The sequence below is a fragment of the Diabrotica undecimpunctata genome, chromosome 5 (assembly GCF_040954645.1).
Source record: "Diabrotica undecimpunctata isolate CICGRU chromosome 5, icDiaUnde3, whole genome shotgun sequence".
NCBI classification, from domain to species: Eukaryota; Metazoa; Arthropoda; class Insecta; order Coleoptera; family Chrysomelidae; genus Diabrotica; species Diabrotica undecimpunctata.
This window is the reverse complement of record NC_092807.1, coordinates 67,038,199-67,056,801: the sequence shown is the minus strand read 5'-3', so window position 1 is coordinate 67,056,801 and position 18,603 is coordinate 67,038,199. Positions and strand designations below refer to the sequence as shown.

At 31.6% G+C, this 18,603-nt stretch overlaps 1 protein-coding gene across 5 annotated transcripts in view; it reads left to right on the top strand.

Annotated features, from left to right (window-relative positions):
- Tao (Serine/threonine-protein kinase Tao) overlaps window positions 1–18,603 on the top strand; it is a 468,452-nt gene that overhangs the window by 369,928 nt on the left and 79,921 nt on the right. For all 5 annotated transcript variants that reach the window (XM_072532044.1, XM_072532043.1, XM_072532046.1 and 2 more), the window contains exons 14-15: window positions 12,334–12,492; window positions 12,582–12,700. In XM_072532044.1, the coding sequence (XP_072388145.1) occupies window positions 12,334–12,492; window positions 12,582–12,700 (278 nt within the window). The remainder of the gene's footprint in view (window positions 1–12,333; window positions 12,493–12,581; window positions 12,701–18,603) is intronic.

The window sequence follows — 18,603 nt, the reverse complement described above, 5'->3', positions numbered from 1 at the left end:
GGGTTTTCCCCTCAATGTATATCTTAAATACCTGATCATAGTATTTTGTTTCAAAATATTTTTCTTTCGTTATACCCCCTTCTAGCAGCTTTTCGTGGTTATTTAAAAATTTTGCCCAATATTCTTCTAATTTTTCCTGTCTATCCCGGATGTATTGTTGATTTTTCCGAGATTGGGAATCCTTTTTTGTATTTGAAACGAGTTTCGTTATTTCTGTTCCTAATTCCGCTTGCTTAACGTATATGCTTTCCATGATTATTCTTATAAATTTTTACATTCAGCGGTAAATATATTAGACAATACGAAATGTACGTTATTTATTAAATAAGTATACCTGTATTATAACACTTTCTTTTCTATCGGAATGTGCAATTTAGCGAAATATGAGTTTGACCTTGCCTGCTGTGCTATTCTTTGTACTGAGGTAGGTCAAGATGTAATCCACACACTCTTATAATGATATATATACATATATATATTGTTATCAAAATAAATGAAATTATTTGCTACGTAATTATTTTAATTTTTCGAAATAAAGTATTTAATTGAATTAAAGCAAGCTATATGTATGAACGTTTCTTTTTTCAAATTGTCATACAAAATTACTGTTTAGTAAGTTATAGTTGTGAATGACGTTTATTTTTTGTTTTATCAATTCTCTGTATTATTTAAATGGTATACATTCTAAAGTACATTATTATACGATTGATAGAGTGGAGATTGTTGTTCTAAATTGTTAAATTGTAATAAAAAAAAAACTTGTTAAATTGTAAGATTGTAAAAGTTGGAAGATTTTGTAATTATTCAAAAACTTACAGTTTTTTGTGTTCTTAGACGTTGAGGATCCCTCGCTTCTGGTGGGTTCTGCAATCGGTCCTGTCCTTTGGTTGCTCTGCGGCTCTAGTATGGCTCTCGGCTTTGGTACTGCTCTCGGCACTAGTATGGCTCTCGGCTTTGGTACTGCTCTCGGCTCTAGTATGGCTCTCGGCTTTGGTACTGCCTCGGCTCTAGTATGGCTCTCGGCTTTGGTACTGCTCTCGGCTCTAGTGTGGCTCTCGGCTTTGGTACTGCTCTCGGCTCTAGTATGGCTCTCGGCTTTGGTACTGCTCTCGGCTCTAGTGTGGCTCTCGGCTTTGGTACTGCTCTCGGCTCTAGTGTGGCTCTCGGCTTTGGTACTGCTCTCGGCTCTAGTGTGGCTCTCGGCTTTGGTACTGCTCTCGGCTCTAGTGTGGCTCTCGGCTTTGGTATGGCTCTCGTTCTCCCGGGTCTAGTGGTCTCTCTCTGCTACTGAGGGTGTTGCTGGCGTGGACTGTATAGGCTCTCTCAAACTTCCTTGAAGTATTCTGTTTCTCGATAGGACCATGAACAAATCCCCTTCGATTGGCTCAGTGAAGATGTTCGTTCAGTTGTAATGGAAACACCAAATAATAGTAGCAGAGTTTATTGTAGAGACGTACACTATGGGTGTAGACCCGGGATTACTTTGAGTAGAGACTGATGAAGTTGATCGTTGACGACTATCAAATTCGTTGAGTGAATATTGATTGAATGCCTCTCTAGGCAAGAGATCTTAGTTTTATATAAACTTTAATTGGGTCAATATTTTCGCGGACCTCGCGTGACATGTGTATTTAATTTATGTACATAGTTTAACTTTGTCAGCACTTTTGACTGATGTCTAAATTATATTATTGATAATTGACCAAATGTGTATGTAACCTAATTAACTACGTGTGTGTATTTAATAACAAATAGATTCATTCGGTCTACTGGGTGATAAAATTATACTGTCCAATTTCGGATATGAATTCTAAAGATTTGATATTGGACACCGTCTATAATAACCTAGTAATCCTAAAAAACTCTTTTATTTCAGTTTGGGTTTTTGGAATAGGAAATCGTTTTCTGACTTCGATTTTATCAGGGTGTGGTTTTACGCCTTGAGGAGATGTACTATAAATTAAAATGTCGTCTAAGTATACTATGCACGTTTCGTCTGTTAATCCTCTTAAGACATTGTCAATAACTCTCTGAAACGTCGAAGGTGCATTTTTCAAACCAAAAGGAATTCTCTTAAATTGAAAGTGGTCTTGTGGTGATGTACTATAAATTAAAATGTCGTCTAAGTATACTATGCACGTTTCGTCTGTTAATCCTCTTAAGACATTGTCAATAACTCTCTGAAACGTCGAAGGTGCATTTTTCAAACCAAAAGGAATTCTCTTAAATTGAAAGTGGCCTTGTGGTGTACGAAGTTCTTTTTTCTATATCTTGCGGGTCTACTTCTATTTGACGGAAGCGACTTGTAAGATCTTGTGTCGAAAAACAATTAGTTCATCTATCTCACCTAATTTATCTAAAATCTCTGTTATATTTGGTAGTGGATATTTATGGTCTACTGTCCTCTCGTTTAGATTTCTGTAATAGATTACTAGACGCCATTGTAGTATCTTGCTTTTTTGGGAAAATCCAAATTGTCGAGGAAAATGGAAAATTAGAGTCTTCGATTATACCTTCTGCTAACATCTTATTTATTTGGGATTTTACTATTTGAGGTAAAACTTAAAGGGATACTTTCACAATAAAATATATCTCTATATTGCAAACAAAGCTTTTTTAGAGATTTATTTTCTTCTATGTTGCAATGATTCAACCTTATATATTTTAAATTCCTTTTTAATATGTTATCTTCATTTATATTGTTCTGAAGCTATTTTCTTGTGGCATGTTAAAGTAATTACTATTTAAATGGGAATAAGCCGCAATTAAAGGTTAAAGTACGTTTATTGACGTTTTAATTTCCACTTCAGAAATCGTTCTCAAAATACAAACGTTAGTAAATTAAACAAATTTTGTTTTTTTGTTACTTGGTGAAAAATTCTTCTAATAATTTAATTTTATCTGACTCATTTATATTGACAATTCAGACATACATTATACATTTTAAAGTAGACGACTTTAAAATGATATTGCTAATATTGTTGCGTTCCTGGGACGACTTATTTGTAAGATAGTTCATTCTATTACATGTAATCAACTTTAACTTGAGAATATCCATCAGAAAAAATCATAGCATGTAATTCGTCTTTAAAAAGACAAACACATGCCGTGATGACAGTAAAACAATACTATCCCGACATGGTAAGTATTTGGTCGTGCAATTAGTTTACCTTCAATAAACACCAAATTCTGATTTTATATGTTTGTTATTTAAAAAACATAAATGATGTATCCTCTATATGTTATTGACTTACTAATACTGGTATTTTCCTTTTAATAACTTCCTCTTTTAATATGGGTAACCAGATCCTACTACATTCTGCTGAGGAATTTGCGACACAATTCGTCTCATTTAGCATAATTAGAGCAGCTTCTTTGATTTTTCACAAGAGAAAAATTTTGATGTGGTTGAAAAGTATTTTTGGGATTTGAATTATTATTTTGATATTGTGGTCTAAACGTTTGATATTGATAGGATGGGGATCTATCTGGTATATTATATTGTTGTGTTTGAGAATATCGAACATTTAAGCGATATTGTGGAAAATTATTTCTCGGAATAACAGTGGGTGACCGAGAAATATTGTTTCTTATTGGAGTATGTTTAGATGAGAGCCTGAAAGAATTTTGTGAATTTAAGTATTTTGCGCGTTGTATTGAATATAAGAAATTTTCTTTAATAACCAAACTCATTGGCTTTTTCTAAACTATCTGGATTTCTTAATCTTATATTAGTTTGTAAGTTTGTTTATAATTAATTTTTCTTGTGCTGTAACGTTAGTGTATTTAATTTTGAAGCTACTAGACAACGGGTTTCTTGGCAACGCATACCAAAATTCTGAGGGGTTTCATTTTTTAAATTTCTCAAAATTAGAAGGTCTTGGATTAAGCAATCGAGATCTTTCTGATCTCCGAAACTGAGATTGAGGGCATCTTTTACAAGTTGCCATGTATTGAGTTAGCTCGAATTAAAAAAGTATAAAGTGCCATCTGTCTGACAAAATTTGTAATTAAATTTTCGCAATTTTCCATAAATATGGTTAAAGTGTATAGATTAACATCATACATGGTGGGATGGAATCCAAGTATACTTTTAACAATTGATAGTTTGGTTGAGCCATTTCGTTATCTCGGTCACTATCAAGTTCTAAAATTAAAATTATTTCGACTAAATATCAGTTTTATTTATCAATCAATATTTATTCTTTTTGTTTGTTTATTGTTTCTTAATATTGTAAATTAACTTGTCGCGAATTAATATGTCAATAATATATATATATATATATATATATATATATATATATATATATATATATATATTTATATATATATATATATATATATATTTATATATATATATATATATATATACAGGGTGGTCCTTAAGTAGTTGTACAAAAAGGAACAGTAGATTCTTCACTTTAAAATATTACGATTTAAGTTAAATTGCCTTAATAAAATTGATATTAAGAAAGATACAGGGTGTTAAAGTGCAAATTTAAAATTTTATTTTTCGCTATAACTTTCATGTTTACAAACATTTATGTATAAAAATTTACAACTGGGTACTTTTAAATATGATTTGATACACACTTTGATGTATAGACTGATAGAGGGCGCCACGTATGTGGCATAAATTTGCACTTAACTTTTTTGCTCTTCAAGTTACCTGTATTTGTGACAAAGAATATTAAAGATACATTATTTTATCAAAAACAAGGTATATCTGTTAATAAATTCAAAACTCAACAGTTTTTTAGATAATTTAATTTTATAAAAATCAGCTGAATAATTCTGATTTAACGCAATTACTCCATCTAACGAAGGAAGAATGGACAAAACCATCAATACTTCTGAATTTTGGTATAAAATACCTTTAACTAAAGTTAATGCTTAACGAAATAATGAATAAAAAATAAAAATAAATATATCAGCAGGATAAGTAATAATAGGATTTGACAAAAAAAAATAACAGAATAATAGGATTTTATATATAGAATGAATATATTCTTTTGAATACATATCCAAATCTTATGGTATATTTGTCGCAGAGGTTGATTAATGTATTAAACTGATTTATCTCGTTTATTGGTTACTTATATACACACGGAATAACGTATCGAAGACATTACTTATTTATATGATTACGTTACAACTTACGTGTAACTATAATATTTATAACAATATCGATTATTAGGTCAACGATAATGTTATTGTAAATGCTGAGTCTTCAAGGTTAGATTTGTAGCAAAAGTATTATGAAACACAAACTTAAAGAACAAAAAAGTTAAGCGCAAATTTATGCCACATATGTGGCATATGTGGCGCCCTCTATCAGTTACATTAAAGTATATATAAAATTATAATTTATCCTACTCAAAAGCATCCAATTGTATATTTTTGTCCATAAATATTTACAAACGTAGAAGTTTAAATAAAATTTTAAATTTTCACTTTTAACACCCTGTATCTTTCTTAATATCAACATTTTATTAAAGCAAGTTGGCTTAAATCGTAATATTTTAAAGTGCAGAATCTACAATTTCTGCTTGTACAATTACTTAAGGACCACCATATATATATATATATATATATATATATATATATATATATATATATATATATATATATATATACATTGTGAGTGAGATTAAAATCTCACTGAAATGAGGATATCGGTCAAGGAGAACTATTTCAATCTTTTAATAGAAAACGTTTCGTGCAGTATTTCTGCACTTCTTCAGTTCTAATGATTGCAAAGTTATATATAGATGTCAAACAATGTCAAATGCACATGTTGAGGTGTTACAAAATACATTTAATAAATACAATAAAAGTTACAGTTAAAAAAACACATTCAGAGTTTTTTAAAATTTATACAAACATTAAAAAGTCACAAAAATGTCACAATATGTTAACAAGAACAGTATAATATAATACAATAATTCTATTCTATCGCTGTGTACAATTATCGAAACATGAAGCCAGGAGAAAAAGTAAGTTTTAATTGAGATTAGTGAACCAATTTGAAAAAAAAAATTTTTTATTGAAAAAAGCATGGAAAGTTAACTTTATTGTTAGAGACACCAAAGTAATTAAAAAAAGCGCCAATTTTTTAACAGATAGGGATCTACTACTCCGAAGGTCAAAACAAAAAATAATATGGCTTGGGAAACAGTCTTTGTGCGAAAAATCAACTAGATGACAAATATATGTTTACAGGACAGAATAGAAATGTCAATTTATTTATAAATCTAATTAAAATAAGGTTGGATATAAAAAGTACCGATGACCATTGCTGGGGAACCTAGAATTAGTGAATATTAAGGAAATATAATGTGATATGAATTTGTTTAACTCACCATGTGGTTCCTTTTGGAAAGGATTTTACATCGAATATGATGTATGAAAATTGCTCAAGTTCTCGTTGAAGTGAATATAGGGATTTAATTTAGAAGTCTCAAGGTAGAAGCTACTTTTTTTCCCTAGAGGACAAAAACCGAAAAATTTAGGCCATGTCTTGATCGGATTTGGGTGTAACTAAGTTAAATTATAAAATGTAACATTTAACTAGAAAGATTTTAAGGAATATTCAACAGCCAGGAGTGATAAATGATGCTGAGATTATCGATGTCAGTACGTCTGTTTATGGAGTTTTTTTCCTTTAATATGTGACACATTTCCAGGAAGGATCTCTTATAGAAATTATTCTCAGTTCCTAGAGATTTAATATTCTCGAAGTCGATTTGGTGGTTAAGAGAGATAGAGTGGGTACTGAGAGCACAAGAGTTCTTGTTGCATCTGATATCACTTTTATGAGATATAACACGCCCTTTAAGGGTTCTTTTTGTTTGGCCAATATATTTCAAATGACAATCTTTGCAAGGAATGTTATATACTACATTTGATTTCTCCCAAATATCTAAAGGTGTTTTAGTACGTGAAAAGAGATTTCCAACTGTTTTACAATTTTTGATGCTTATTTTAGTATATAGTGGTTTAAACAATTTAGTAAGTTTCTCTGTAACTTGTGGAAAATAGGGTAATGAGAAATATCTAGGAGAAGACTCGGATGTGGATACCTCATCAAGGTGAAGTTCATTGTTGTCAAGTAGGTTATTATGCAAATCTCCCACATTGGTATAAGTCGGGTCAAGTAAGGACCTTGCAGTAGAAAAAAGATATCTATTAATAAGAAAAGTTGGATAAGAATTCTCAACTAATATAGTTTTAATTAACTAAGTGGCTTCCCTTCCGTATAAAGGATGTGACAACTTATGAGTCCTTAAGGCTAATCCCTGTACGAGGTTGTGTTTAAATCTTTTAGGATGAAAGGAATAATAATTAAGGAAGCGATTGCTAGCAATGCTTTTTCTAAACCATTTGGTTCTTAGGATGTTGTCAACACCTCGTACAATAAAATAGGAGGAAAAAAGTCCATTAAAATCGGATCCAGAAATATCAAAACCATGCTAGCAATGATTTTGCGAGATGCAAGAAATAGTAAATATGAACTAGAAATTTTAGTTCTGTAGGAAATACGATGGAAAAATTGGGAAAAAATTGCACTGTGTACTATTCAGGAGAAAACAAACAGGGGGAAATGGGACAGCCTTTGTGGTGAATAGAAGAATGAGAGAAAATTTAATACAAGTCAAAGCAGTTAAGGTTGATCTGCACCCCCCAAAAGACAAACTCCAAATTCAAAAAATTTGAAAAAATTTGAGAAGGTATATGTGATGACTAGAAGTATTTTGACAACTTTTAAGCAAACTTCATGTTTTCGTTTTTGAAAAAACTCAAAAAAACTATTTTTTTCCAAGTATAAAGCGGGAAAACCAAACATAGGATTTTGTTAATTTTTTTACAGCATCAAGATATAATTATAAGAAATACTTATTAATTTTTGGAAATTTTTGAATTTACAGTTTTGTCCCAATAGGAAAAAATAATATGTTTCGGCTTATAATAAAGTTACCGGTAAGAAAGCGAAAGTTTTTTTAATAACAACATATATAAAACTGTAAAAGTGGAAAATATTTGCAATAAAACGTTAAATATTTTTTCCTAAACATATGAAAAATCTCGTTAAACAAGAATTATGTCTTGAACTGCCGCCTTCAAATTGTAATATAGGGAGATGGCTCCATCTGAAACAATGGTAGTATTTATCATCGATAGATAGCATTACGTTCGACTTCGAAACGCTTCAAACGAAACGTCATACTAACAGGGTTGCCATATCAATTACTTTGTACAACACTTTGGCAGATTATAACAAAATTTAATATAAATGTTATCGGTTTGAATTTTGAACCGGTCATGCTGAAACTTACAGAGTTACACAATAGTAGATACTGCAACTTTTATTTTGAAAGTACGATATTATAAAATTAACACTTTTACACATTTACACTGTTTGTTATCTAAATGGTAGATGGGGATAAGTGTGACGAACTTTGATTGGAGGAGGTTGAAAAAAGTGGGATAGGTATGTAGGAATGAGAGTTTAGCTAGATTTTTGAGGGAGAAAAGATAATCAGTTGTTTTTCCAAGGGTTCAAGGCGAACAATCGTTGTTCTCTGGTGGTTTTTCAGAGGTAGTAAGCAGTAGAAGTGAATGTTTGTGAGTTTTCTTGGAGTAAGTGTATCTGACGGAAGCTGATCCAGTAAAATATTGTAAGTTATATTTTTCTACTTATATTCCAAGAGTCACTGTTCAGGCCGGAACGAGAGATTCAGTTTATCGAGAGGAGAAGAGGCTAGCATCATTTGAACGATATATGCATTTGAAGGAGATCATTAAAGACGATAGGCTCGCAATAATTTGTTGTAAGATTGCTGATTACCTAGGGGACTGCTAAGAATAGATAGTGTAGGCTACAAGGAACAAGGATTTGGACAACTCATCATCAGAGAGATAGTTTTACCATTCGTCAGTTTTTCTTTATTAATAACACATTTTTTAACAATAATTGTTTAGAAAAGATAGGAATATTTTGATCAGGAGATTTAGAACAACAATTTTGATTTGAAATTTTAATTTATATTGTATATACCATTAACTTTTGAAGGTTCACGTACGTAGAACAAAATTTTGATAATCATTATATGAGATATTTTTTATTGAAGATATTTGAGTGTGAATTTTATTTCAATATATAATGTTGTATCATATATTTTTTTATTATTCCGGTATTCTTTGGACCTTACCTATCATATGTAAAGCATAGATATTGAAGCACGAGTATAACCCTGAGATAAGAAAATTAAATAGTGTGATAGAATCATAATTGCATCATTTAAATAAGTTTAATTAATTAATTAATTAATTAGCTAATTAATTGCTTGGCGCACCTCTGACTTTTAATATCACATTAACTGGCTTCCAAAACGTGGGGTTTGAAAATATCGCAGCTTTACATTTGATGGTAGGGAAAGAGATCCGGAATAAGTACAGGTGATCCAGAGATCAAAAAAATAACATTGAGGGAATTTGAATTTGAAAGTATTTTGACAATTTTTCCAGTGGATAAAAATTTGATTTATTGATTGATCGTAGTTAGTTGATATTTACTGCTATTGAATTATTTGATTTTTATTTTCTTTAGCAATCGTACACTTGATATTTATTTTGAATTATTTGAATTTTACTGATTGCATATTTGATATTTGTCGTGACAATTTATTAAATTTGTCGTGTTCTGTAACATATAGAGTGTTGTAAAATTTCACATTTGGCTGGGACAAAAACAGTAACGAAAAGAAACAAGATGTCGACCACAAGGAGTCAAAGCAAAATTCAAGAAAGTAAGGAGGATAACAGAGAAGAGGAAACAATTGTTGAAGAAGGATCGGATAATGAAGGAAATGCTACAATAATGGAGGAAAGAAAAGAAACAGGGATGTTAGAAAAATTATTAGCAATGATGCAAATACAGACACAACAAATACAAGAATCATCACAAAAAATTGAAGAAACCAAAGAGAAATATCACAGAGAATAGAACAGAAATTAGAAGAAAATGATAGGAAAAGGGAAAAGCGTGTGGACAAATATGAAAATGAAGTAAAAGTCTGTTTAGAAAAAGTTAGAGAAAAAAAAAAGAAGAAATAAAGGATGAGGACAGAGAAGAAATGGCAATTATGGACGAGAATCCAGAATGTTGTGAAGAAATGTTATGGACAGTGAACACATGTGAACAAAATGAGGATGAAAGAAATATAACATGTGGAGAAAACATGGAAAAGGAAATATAGAAGATTTTAGAAAATTATAGAGATCTTATTAATGAAGAAAGCTGAGTGGCTAAAAATTATGAACATTCTTTTAAAGTTAAAAACTTAAAAAATTTTAAATCGAAAACATATCCAATCCCGTATAAATACAGGCAAAGCGTCGGACAGGAAATTGAAAATATGATCAAAGACAAGGTGATCGAAAGATGTGATTCTCCATATATCAACATGATAGTATGCGTGAAAAGATCGAGTGGTGATTTGCGATTATGTTTAGATGCAAGAAACATTAATTCGCACACAATCGCTCAATACGAAGCGCCTTTGAACATCGAAGCCATATTTGGACGAATCACAGGATCACACATTTTCTCCAAAATCGACTTGAAACACAGTTTTTGGTTAATACCTTTGGCAGAAAAGTGTCGAAATTATACCGTTTTTTCTATCGACGGAGTGGTGTACCGATTTAGGGTGGTACCATTTGGACTACAGAGTGCATGCGCATTACACACAATCTTAAATAGGCATGGAGATTTTGTTGTACATTACATAGATGATTTATTAATTTTCTCACCGGATATAACAAGCCATCTACGACTTATTCATACTGTTCTCGAAGAACTTGATCAAGCGGGATTAAAATTAAATATTTAAAAGTGACAGTTTTTACAAAAAGAAATACTGTATTTAGGATTCAAATCCTAAGGGACACAAAAGGGATTAGTCTTGCAGAAGATAGAATCGAAGTCATAAATAACTACCCTAGGCCAACCAATTTAAAAACTTTGCGGGGATTTTTAGGAATGGTAAACTATTTCAAAAAGCTGATACCAGACATCAGCACAAAAGAAATACCGTTAATAGCATTACTTAAGAAAAATGTCAGGTGGAAATGGGGAACTGAACAAGAAATGGCTTTCAAAAATTTAAAAGGAGCGTTTTCCACAGCTGTAAGAGTACACCACCCAAGATATGATCAACCTTTCATTCTCAGGACCGATGCTTCCATAAAAAAATTCGCAGCGGTGTTATCACAGATCAAAGACGATATAGAGGTGCCAATCTGTTTTGTCTCCCGTGTAACCAAAACGTATGAGAGACAAGAAGTCACAAAATTTCTACGAATTGCTGCTGAAGAACATCATCGACATTGGGACAGAAAAGTGTTTGAGATCGAGATGTATTTGAACTGTGCACCAAATACGGTTACCAAAGAGACGTCTTTATATATAATGAAAGGAACAATGTCTACAAGACCATGGGAAGACACCGCCCCCAGACAATACAAAAAAGTGATCGAGGTGGTTCAAAGAAGATTGAGACGAAGTGGAGAGAAATATCTCCAAAGGCAAGAGACCACCAGAAGAAGAAGGCCGATCACATTCCAGAAAAATGTTTTTTTACTTAAGTTTTTTATAATAACTTTTTTATATACATGTATGATTATCACATGTTCTTTAGCTGTGCTAATTCTGTTAATTTGTAAACTATACCTAGTTTCAATTAATTGTTTATACAACTAAGCCCAACACCGAAAGGTACAAATGGGTCTACTGATTAAGTTAAGTTAAAGTTTATACAACTTTATCTCTAAATGTCCAGTATCGTAAGCTTTTTCACACTTTTAATATCATTGACTGCTACATGTCTTTGTAAGGTAACACACATGTTTTAACTTCTCTATGGATGTTTGGTTTTTCATATTGTTCTTTTTAGATGAACTTATGATGCTTTCTGAGCAGAAAGCGAAACGTCTTCAATAAATAGATGAAGTAGCCACCTTCTTTGTCTTTTATTTCTCAACTTTGACCCACCACTCTTCGAGTGTTCCTTAGTTTATATTGGATTGACGGTCGTATTCCTTTTCCCGATATATATATATATATATATATATATATATATATATATATATATATATATATATATATATATATATATATATATATATATATATATATATATATATATATGTTTAAATAAATTGGGAAACACGTCAAGAAACAGTCGAGGTCAACGGCGACTATTTAATAACAAATGTAATCTTTGTTATTTGGTTATGATATTGTTTATTAAAAATATTGTTTGTTTGTAGCTTCAATGTCAACAAATGAAGGAGAGGTTAAGATATGAACTGGAGATTTTGATAGCATACCAGAGTAAAAATAAAATGCAAGCGCAAGCACAGAGAGATAGGGAAAAAAATGAGTTACAGGAGAGGGTAGCGGTGAGGAAATCTCTTCTCGAACAAAAGGTAAGAATTTTAGAACCAAGACCACACTAAGACAAATATAGTGGTATAATTAAGAACATAGATATCAATTTTTAACTTTATCTGTTTAGATGACTGCCGAAAATCAAAGGTTCGTAGATGAAAGGGGGGAGAGAATAAGAATTCTTCATGAAAAACAAGAAAAAGAATTGGAGGAATTCGACGAAGACTCTGTAAAGCTGGGATTTAGGTACGTGATAACACAAGATACCATTGAATATTTTTTTTATGATTCTGAATATAAAGTTTGCATCAATGGCAAATCTAAACTAAAAAATTTGCTTTCTCGCGTTTTGAATTTGAATTAATGTTTCAGTATGTGGCCAATAATAGTTTAAAGAAAATGTTAAGGATAAGCGTTTATTTCTCTTTATTGCCAATTTTAAATAGTGTAATTGTTAGTTTGTCATTTTTATTCGTTTATTACGAGAAGCTTCAACTAGAAGTTTCTCGTAAGAACTATTAGTAAAGTAAGTTTTACTTACTCTCTCGAGGAAATTCTCAAGGAGCAAAAATTCATCAGCCATCGATGACATAGCTAAGCTTCAGGAACTGTTCTAGAATATATTATTCTTATCGAAACCTCGTATAAAATATAAAATTGATGTCAGAATTGAAAATGGCCGATCCAATATGGCGAACCAAATTACATATATTTCGCAATATTTGGACATAAATAGGAACTGTAAACTTTTTGCCCTCGATGATTATCAATTTGATGTCTGCGTTGAAAAATTCTGAATGGCGAATATAATATGGCTACCAAATTTCATAAAATTTACGGAATTTATAAAAATTTAGAACAATTAGACATAACAGTATACTGTAAGGTTTTTGACTTTTCTGAATACGAATTTGATATCAAACAAAAGTGAAAATCTTAAAATGCTGGATCCAAAATGTTTCAGCTGTAATATTAACATGTGTAATAAAAAAATTTCATGTTTTTTAATAAGTGTAATAATTCATTATTATCCTATCATGTTTATAAATATAATTTATAAACATGAATATATTTCCACCCATCCTAATGGGTGATTCATTTAGCGGTACTTTTTTTGGTGGGGATTTGATTGGAGATCGTGCATGAATACTGTCAAACTGACATTTCGCTTTTGTTCAGTATTGTTTGACATTTCATGATGGAAAGACTTAGCCCGGCACAGCGTCTAGAAATTATTAAGTTGTATTTTGAAAATGAGAGTTATGTGAGGAATGTGTTTTGTGCGTTTAGAGCAATTTATGGTCTACATGATCGGCCTACCGAAAGTACAATTCGCTTTACAATTAGTAAGTTTTGAAACCCAGTTTTCATTATTGGATAACACGCGACCAAATAGACCACATTCAGCACGTACTGAAGAAAATATAGCGGCGGTAACGGTTAGTGTACTCGAAAATAATGACGAATCGATTCTTCGCCGTTCTCAACAGCTTGGCTTGTCATATGCAACAACTTGGGGTATTTTACGTAAGGATCTTGGTTTAAAATCATACAAAATTCAATTAGTGCAAGAGCTGAAACCGACTGGCCTTCCAAGTCTCCACCGTTTCAGTCGATGGGCTCTTGATAAGCTTTCATAAGATCCACTGTTTTCGAGAAAAATTTTGTTTTCAGATGAGGCCCATTTTTGGCTTAATGGGTACGTTAATAAATAAAATGCCCGTATTTGAGGTGATGAACAACCCAAAGAGGTTCATGAGTTGCCATTACACCCTGAAAAAACAACTGTTTGGTGTGGTTTATGGGCTAGTGGAATCGTTGGTCCATATTTCTTTAAAAGAGAAGCCGGCCAGAATGTTACTGTGAATGGAGCACATCGTGCCATGATAACGGACTATTTGGTACCTGAAATTGAAGCTCGTGGTTTCGGCGACATTTGGTTCCAACAAGATGGCGCCACTTACCATACAGCCCTTGAAAGTATGGCTTTACTGCGAGAACGATTCGGTGAACAAATTATTTCATGCTTTGGACCAGTGAATTGGCCGCCTAGATCCTGTGACATCTCACCTCTAGACTCTTTTTTAGGGCTACCTAAAGTCCAAAGTCTACATGAATAAACCAGATACGATTGAGGCATTGGAGGCCAATATTACTCGAGGCATTGAATGAACCAACTTAATCTTAGTCATGGCCAACATTTAAAAGAAATTATCTTTAAGAAGTAATTGTAAAGAATGGTTCTTTTATGATAATAAATATTTTCAAATAAAATTTATTTTTTTCATTGTTTTTCTTGTTGAAAAAAGTATCTCTAAATGAATCACCCTTTATGACTATACAGCAAAATTCGAGCCCTGGCCTCCTTCAGCAAACCTCTACATTTTTTACGGTCTGTAGCCATTCTCGTCCACGATCGACCGCCATGTCAAATAAATAAATTTATTTATGTACAACATTAGAAATATCACAATCGCATACAATAACGTTTTCTATTCTTTATATTTTTTAAGTCTGCAAATCAAAAGCACGTATGAAGACCGATTTGTCATTAGCGATGATCGGCCTCGAACAGTTGCTTTAAAATTTAATTCCAATCACTTAAAAAGTAAATAATTTAATTTCCTATATTTTATATTCAGTAAGAATGTTGGATTTTGTTCTATTAAAGGCAAATGCAATGAATAGAATATTTATATATAATTTATTACACACAATAAAATTTATTTTATTATTGAAATTTTATATATAATAATCATTCTGTTGTGCATAGAGACTAATTCACCACTTTCTCACAAATGCACCCCTTTAAACAGTAGCACTGCGCGGTTTTTTATATTTGGAGGTCCATTAACCATATGAAACAACAGAGCCTCGTTGAAGGTTGTAGTTCCTTTTAGCCCCATTTTTTTAACATAATCAAAAGCGTAATACAAAATAATGGTATCAATAATGGCCATCAAAACAAAATAATGGTATGGGATGCGCATTCCATGCGCATACCATCAACAAACCTTCAAGAAAAATTCAAACTAACAATATTTCCATTTTTTCCGCAGAATCGATTGGTATTATTAAAGGCTGCGATTATATCAAAAAAACAAGTTCGAACAATACATTTTTTGAGCGACTCCTTATATGTTCTTAAATGCATCGCTAACCCAATTAATGTGATGGCTACGGATGTAAATCCTTTTATTAGAGAATTAAAAGTAAGAATTCATAAATTAAAAAAATCAGTACGGATTAAAATTCACTTGGTAAAAGCTCATATAGGTCTTCGTGACAATGAAATTGCAGATTCCTTTGCCAAAGAAAGCTCTAGAACTGGACAGCATATCAACATTAATTTAGGAACTGTCTAGAACTGGACAGCATATCAAGATTAATTTAGGAACTCAAAAATATTTAATGATATTTAAGAGTAACTTTAAGGAAAAATTGGAATTGCATTGGACAAAATATTGTGTCTTGTGGCACCAAGATTATGATTTTACAAGAACTGATATTGTAATCATTTGTAGGCTGAAATTCGGACGTGCAAACTTATCGGTGCAGTCAACACCGAACTTTATGAAACCTACACTGTGGTTTGCGACTTCGATCACATTTTTCATGCTTGTAGTAAATTTGGAAAAACAAAGACAGGAACTTAATAATAGTTTATTATTGCAAAACTTATACTCCTTTCAATCTAATTAATTTGGTATCATTAAATATGTATAGGTGTGTAACAGTTTATTAAAATGTATACCTTAAAAAGTGAGTGTAGGGGAAAGGACGAGGTAAAAATGTTTCAAAACCTTGTGGACCTCGTAAATACGCATGCCCGAAAAAATAAATGGACCCTAAAAACATTTACCATTTGAATTTCATAGGAAATTAGGTGACAGGGTAGAATTTGCACGTGCTAATGATGTCGAGTATTTCCAATAAACATGACATATTACGTTTCTCTAATCTTAAACATTCCAGTTAGTCATCGCGTTTTTATTTTATCTCACATTAAAAGATGTAATAAAAATTTACGATTTCCCGTCTTCACTGCCGATAAGAATTGTTGTGTAAAAATGTAAAATATTTACATTGCACTAATTTGGATTATAAATAAACCTTTAAAGAACTGAAAAAAATGTAGAGGACAAATAAATAAATAAATCAATATATGATAGAAAAATAACAGGATTTTGGTTTTAAATTCAGCAGAATATGTTTATACGAGACAAAAACCTCGAATTCCTTGGGAAAAATATTCCCATGAGATTTTTTGCATAATCACTTTCATAAAATACCGCAGAATAATATTCAAGATGTCGCTCATACAAAAGTGGTCCTAATTTATTAAAGAGTTTTGTATAAATCCATTTTTAGGTTGTGATAAGGGCCTCAAACAACTAAAAACAATGTTTTTAAATTAAATAAGCCCAAACTAAATTATCAGAAACTGATAGAATAAGGTTTTGTAAATTCAAAAATAATTGTGTATATTTGAGCCTATAATCATCATTTTTCGTTTTTTTTTTTCAGTTTTAAATTGTTTATAAGTTGAAAACGATCAACTTTAGAGAAAAATTACAATTAACCTTGTTTATTTAGAATGATCCAAAAAATGATAAAATATTAAAAACTATTGTTCACAAAAAAAATAAAAATATTAAAGCTATTTCACTAACGCAAAAACTAGTTCGTCTCTGTCTCGCTTCGATAACGCACTGAAGAGAACTGCATGTTTTTAGCAATGCCTGATTCCATTGCTTCGTCTGTAGATCGACGTCACTAAATGATTACGTCAGGTCCACGACATCTTATGAATTATCTTTAGCTGGTTCTATTATTTCACTCCTCTAGATTAAGGAAGGCCCATATGATTAAGGTTCATATAGCCATTTTTATATGTATGGTAACCAAGGCAATCCATATAGAATTAGTCACTAATTTGTCCACGGAAGCTTTTATTGCTTCCTTAAAACGCTTTATTAGTCGTTGAGGAAATCCTCAATTTACTCTGATAACGATACCAATTTTATTGGGGTTAGTAATCAATTACGAGACTTCGTAATCCTTATTTCTGAAATGCAAAGAAAATAATCAGGAAATTTAGAATTTTCTTCCTTCCACCGGAATTACCTGGAAATTCATTCCTCTCATATTTCCACATTGGGGCGGACTCTGGGTGGCAGCTGTAAAGAGTGTTAAATATTAATTGACTAAATTGCTCAGCAATACTTGCCTTACTTTTGAAGAACTTTCTACTTTATTAGTGCAAATTGAAGCCATATTAAATAGCCATCTGTTGTATTCCCTTTCCAATGATCCTAATAATCTGTTGCCTCTTACTCCTGGTCACTTTCTGATTGGAGCTCCCCTTACTTCTTATAGTATTTTTAAAGTCAGATTAAACATTTCACTCCCACGCATTTATAAGAGCAGTTCAATATCACATTTACCCCTACTAATCGACTTTCTTATTGGAAACTTATTATTAAATTTGCACCGTCTGTAGCATAGACCCAAATGGCAACTACCCCATCAAAACTTGGAAATCAATCAGCTAGTTCTCATACAATGTGAAGATCGGCCTCCTTTAAATTGGCCACTGGGTAGAATATTAGAATTATTGTCTGTAAGGGATGGAAAAGTTCGCGCTGCATGTATAAAAATAGCAGAAGGTGAGTATGTCCGCCCCATAATAAGATTAGCACCTCTTCCAATTTCTGATTAAACTTTTCCTTTATGTAAATCATAAAATAGCAGTATCAGAATTGCCAACAAATCACCCTTTTGAATGATAATAGAAAACATAAATGTTCAAATAAAATTTTCTTAAAATACACAAATATTCATATTAAATGTTGATTTTCTCTGTATTAAAGAATAATTTCAGGTACTTACATATTAGATGCACTAACACTGAATTTAATGAAGTTAACTATTTAATAAAATAAAATTAACTTAAAATGCGCTTCTATTTGAGAGCGTGAGCTGAACTATTTTCTTGCTTTTATTTGAGATGCAAAAGACGGAGTTCGACTAGCGTGCTTCTATTTGAAAAGACAAAGACGAAGTGATTTAAAGGTAGTTAGGATTGAATAATTTGAATGTGAAAAACTGACAGGCGCAGGAGATACGATACAGCAGGAAGGCATGTC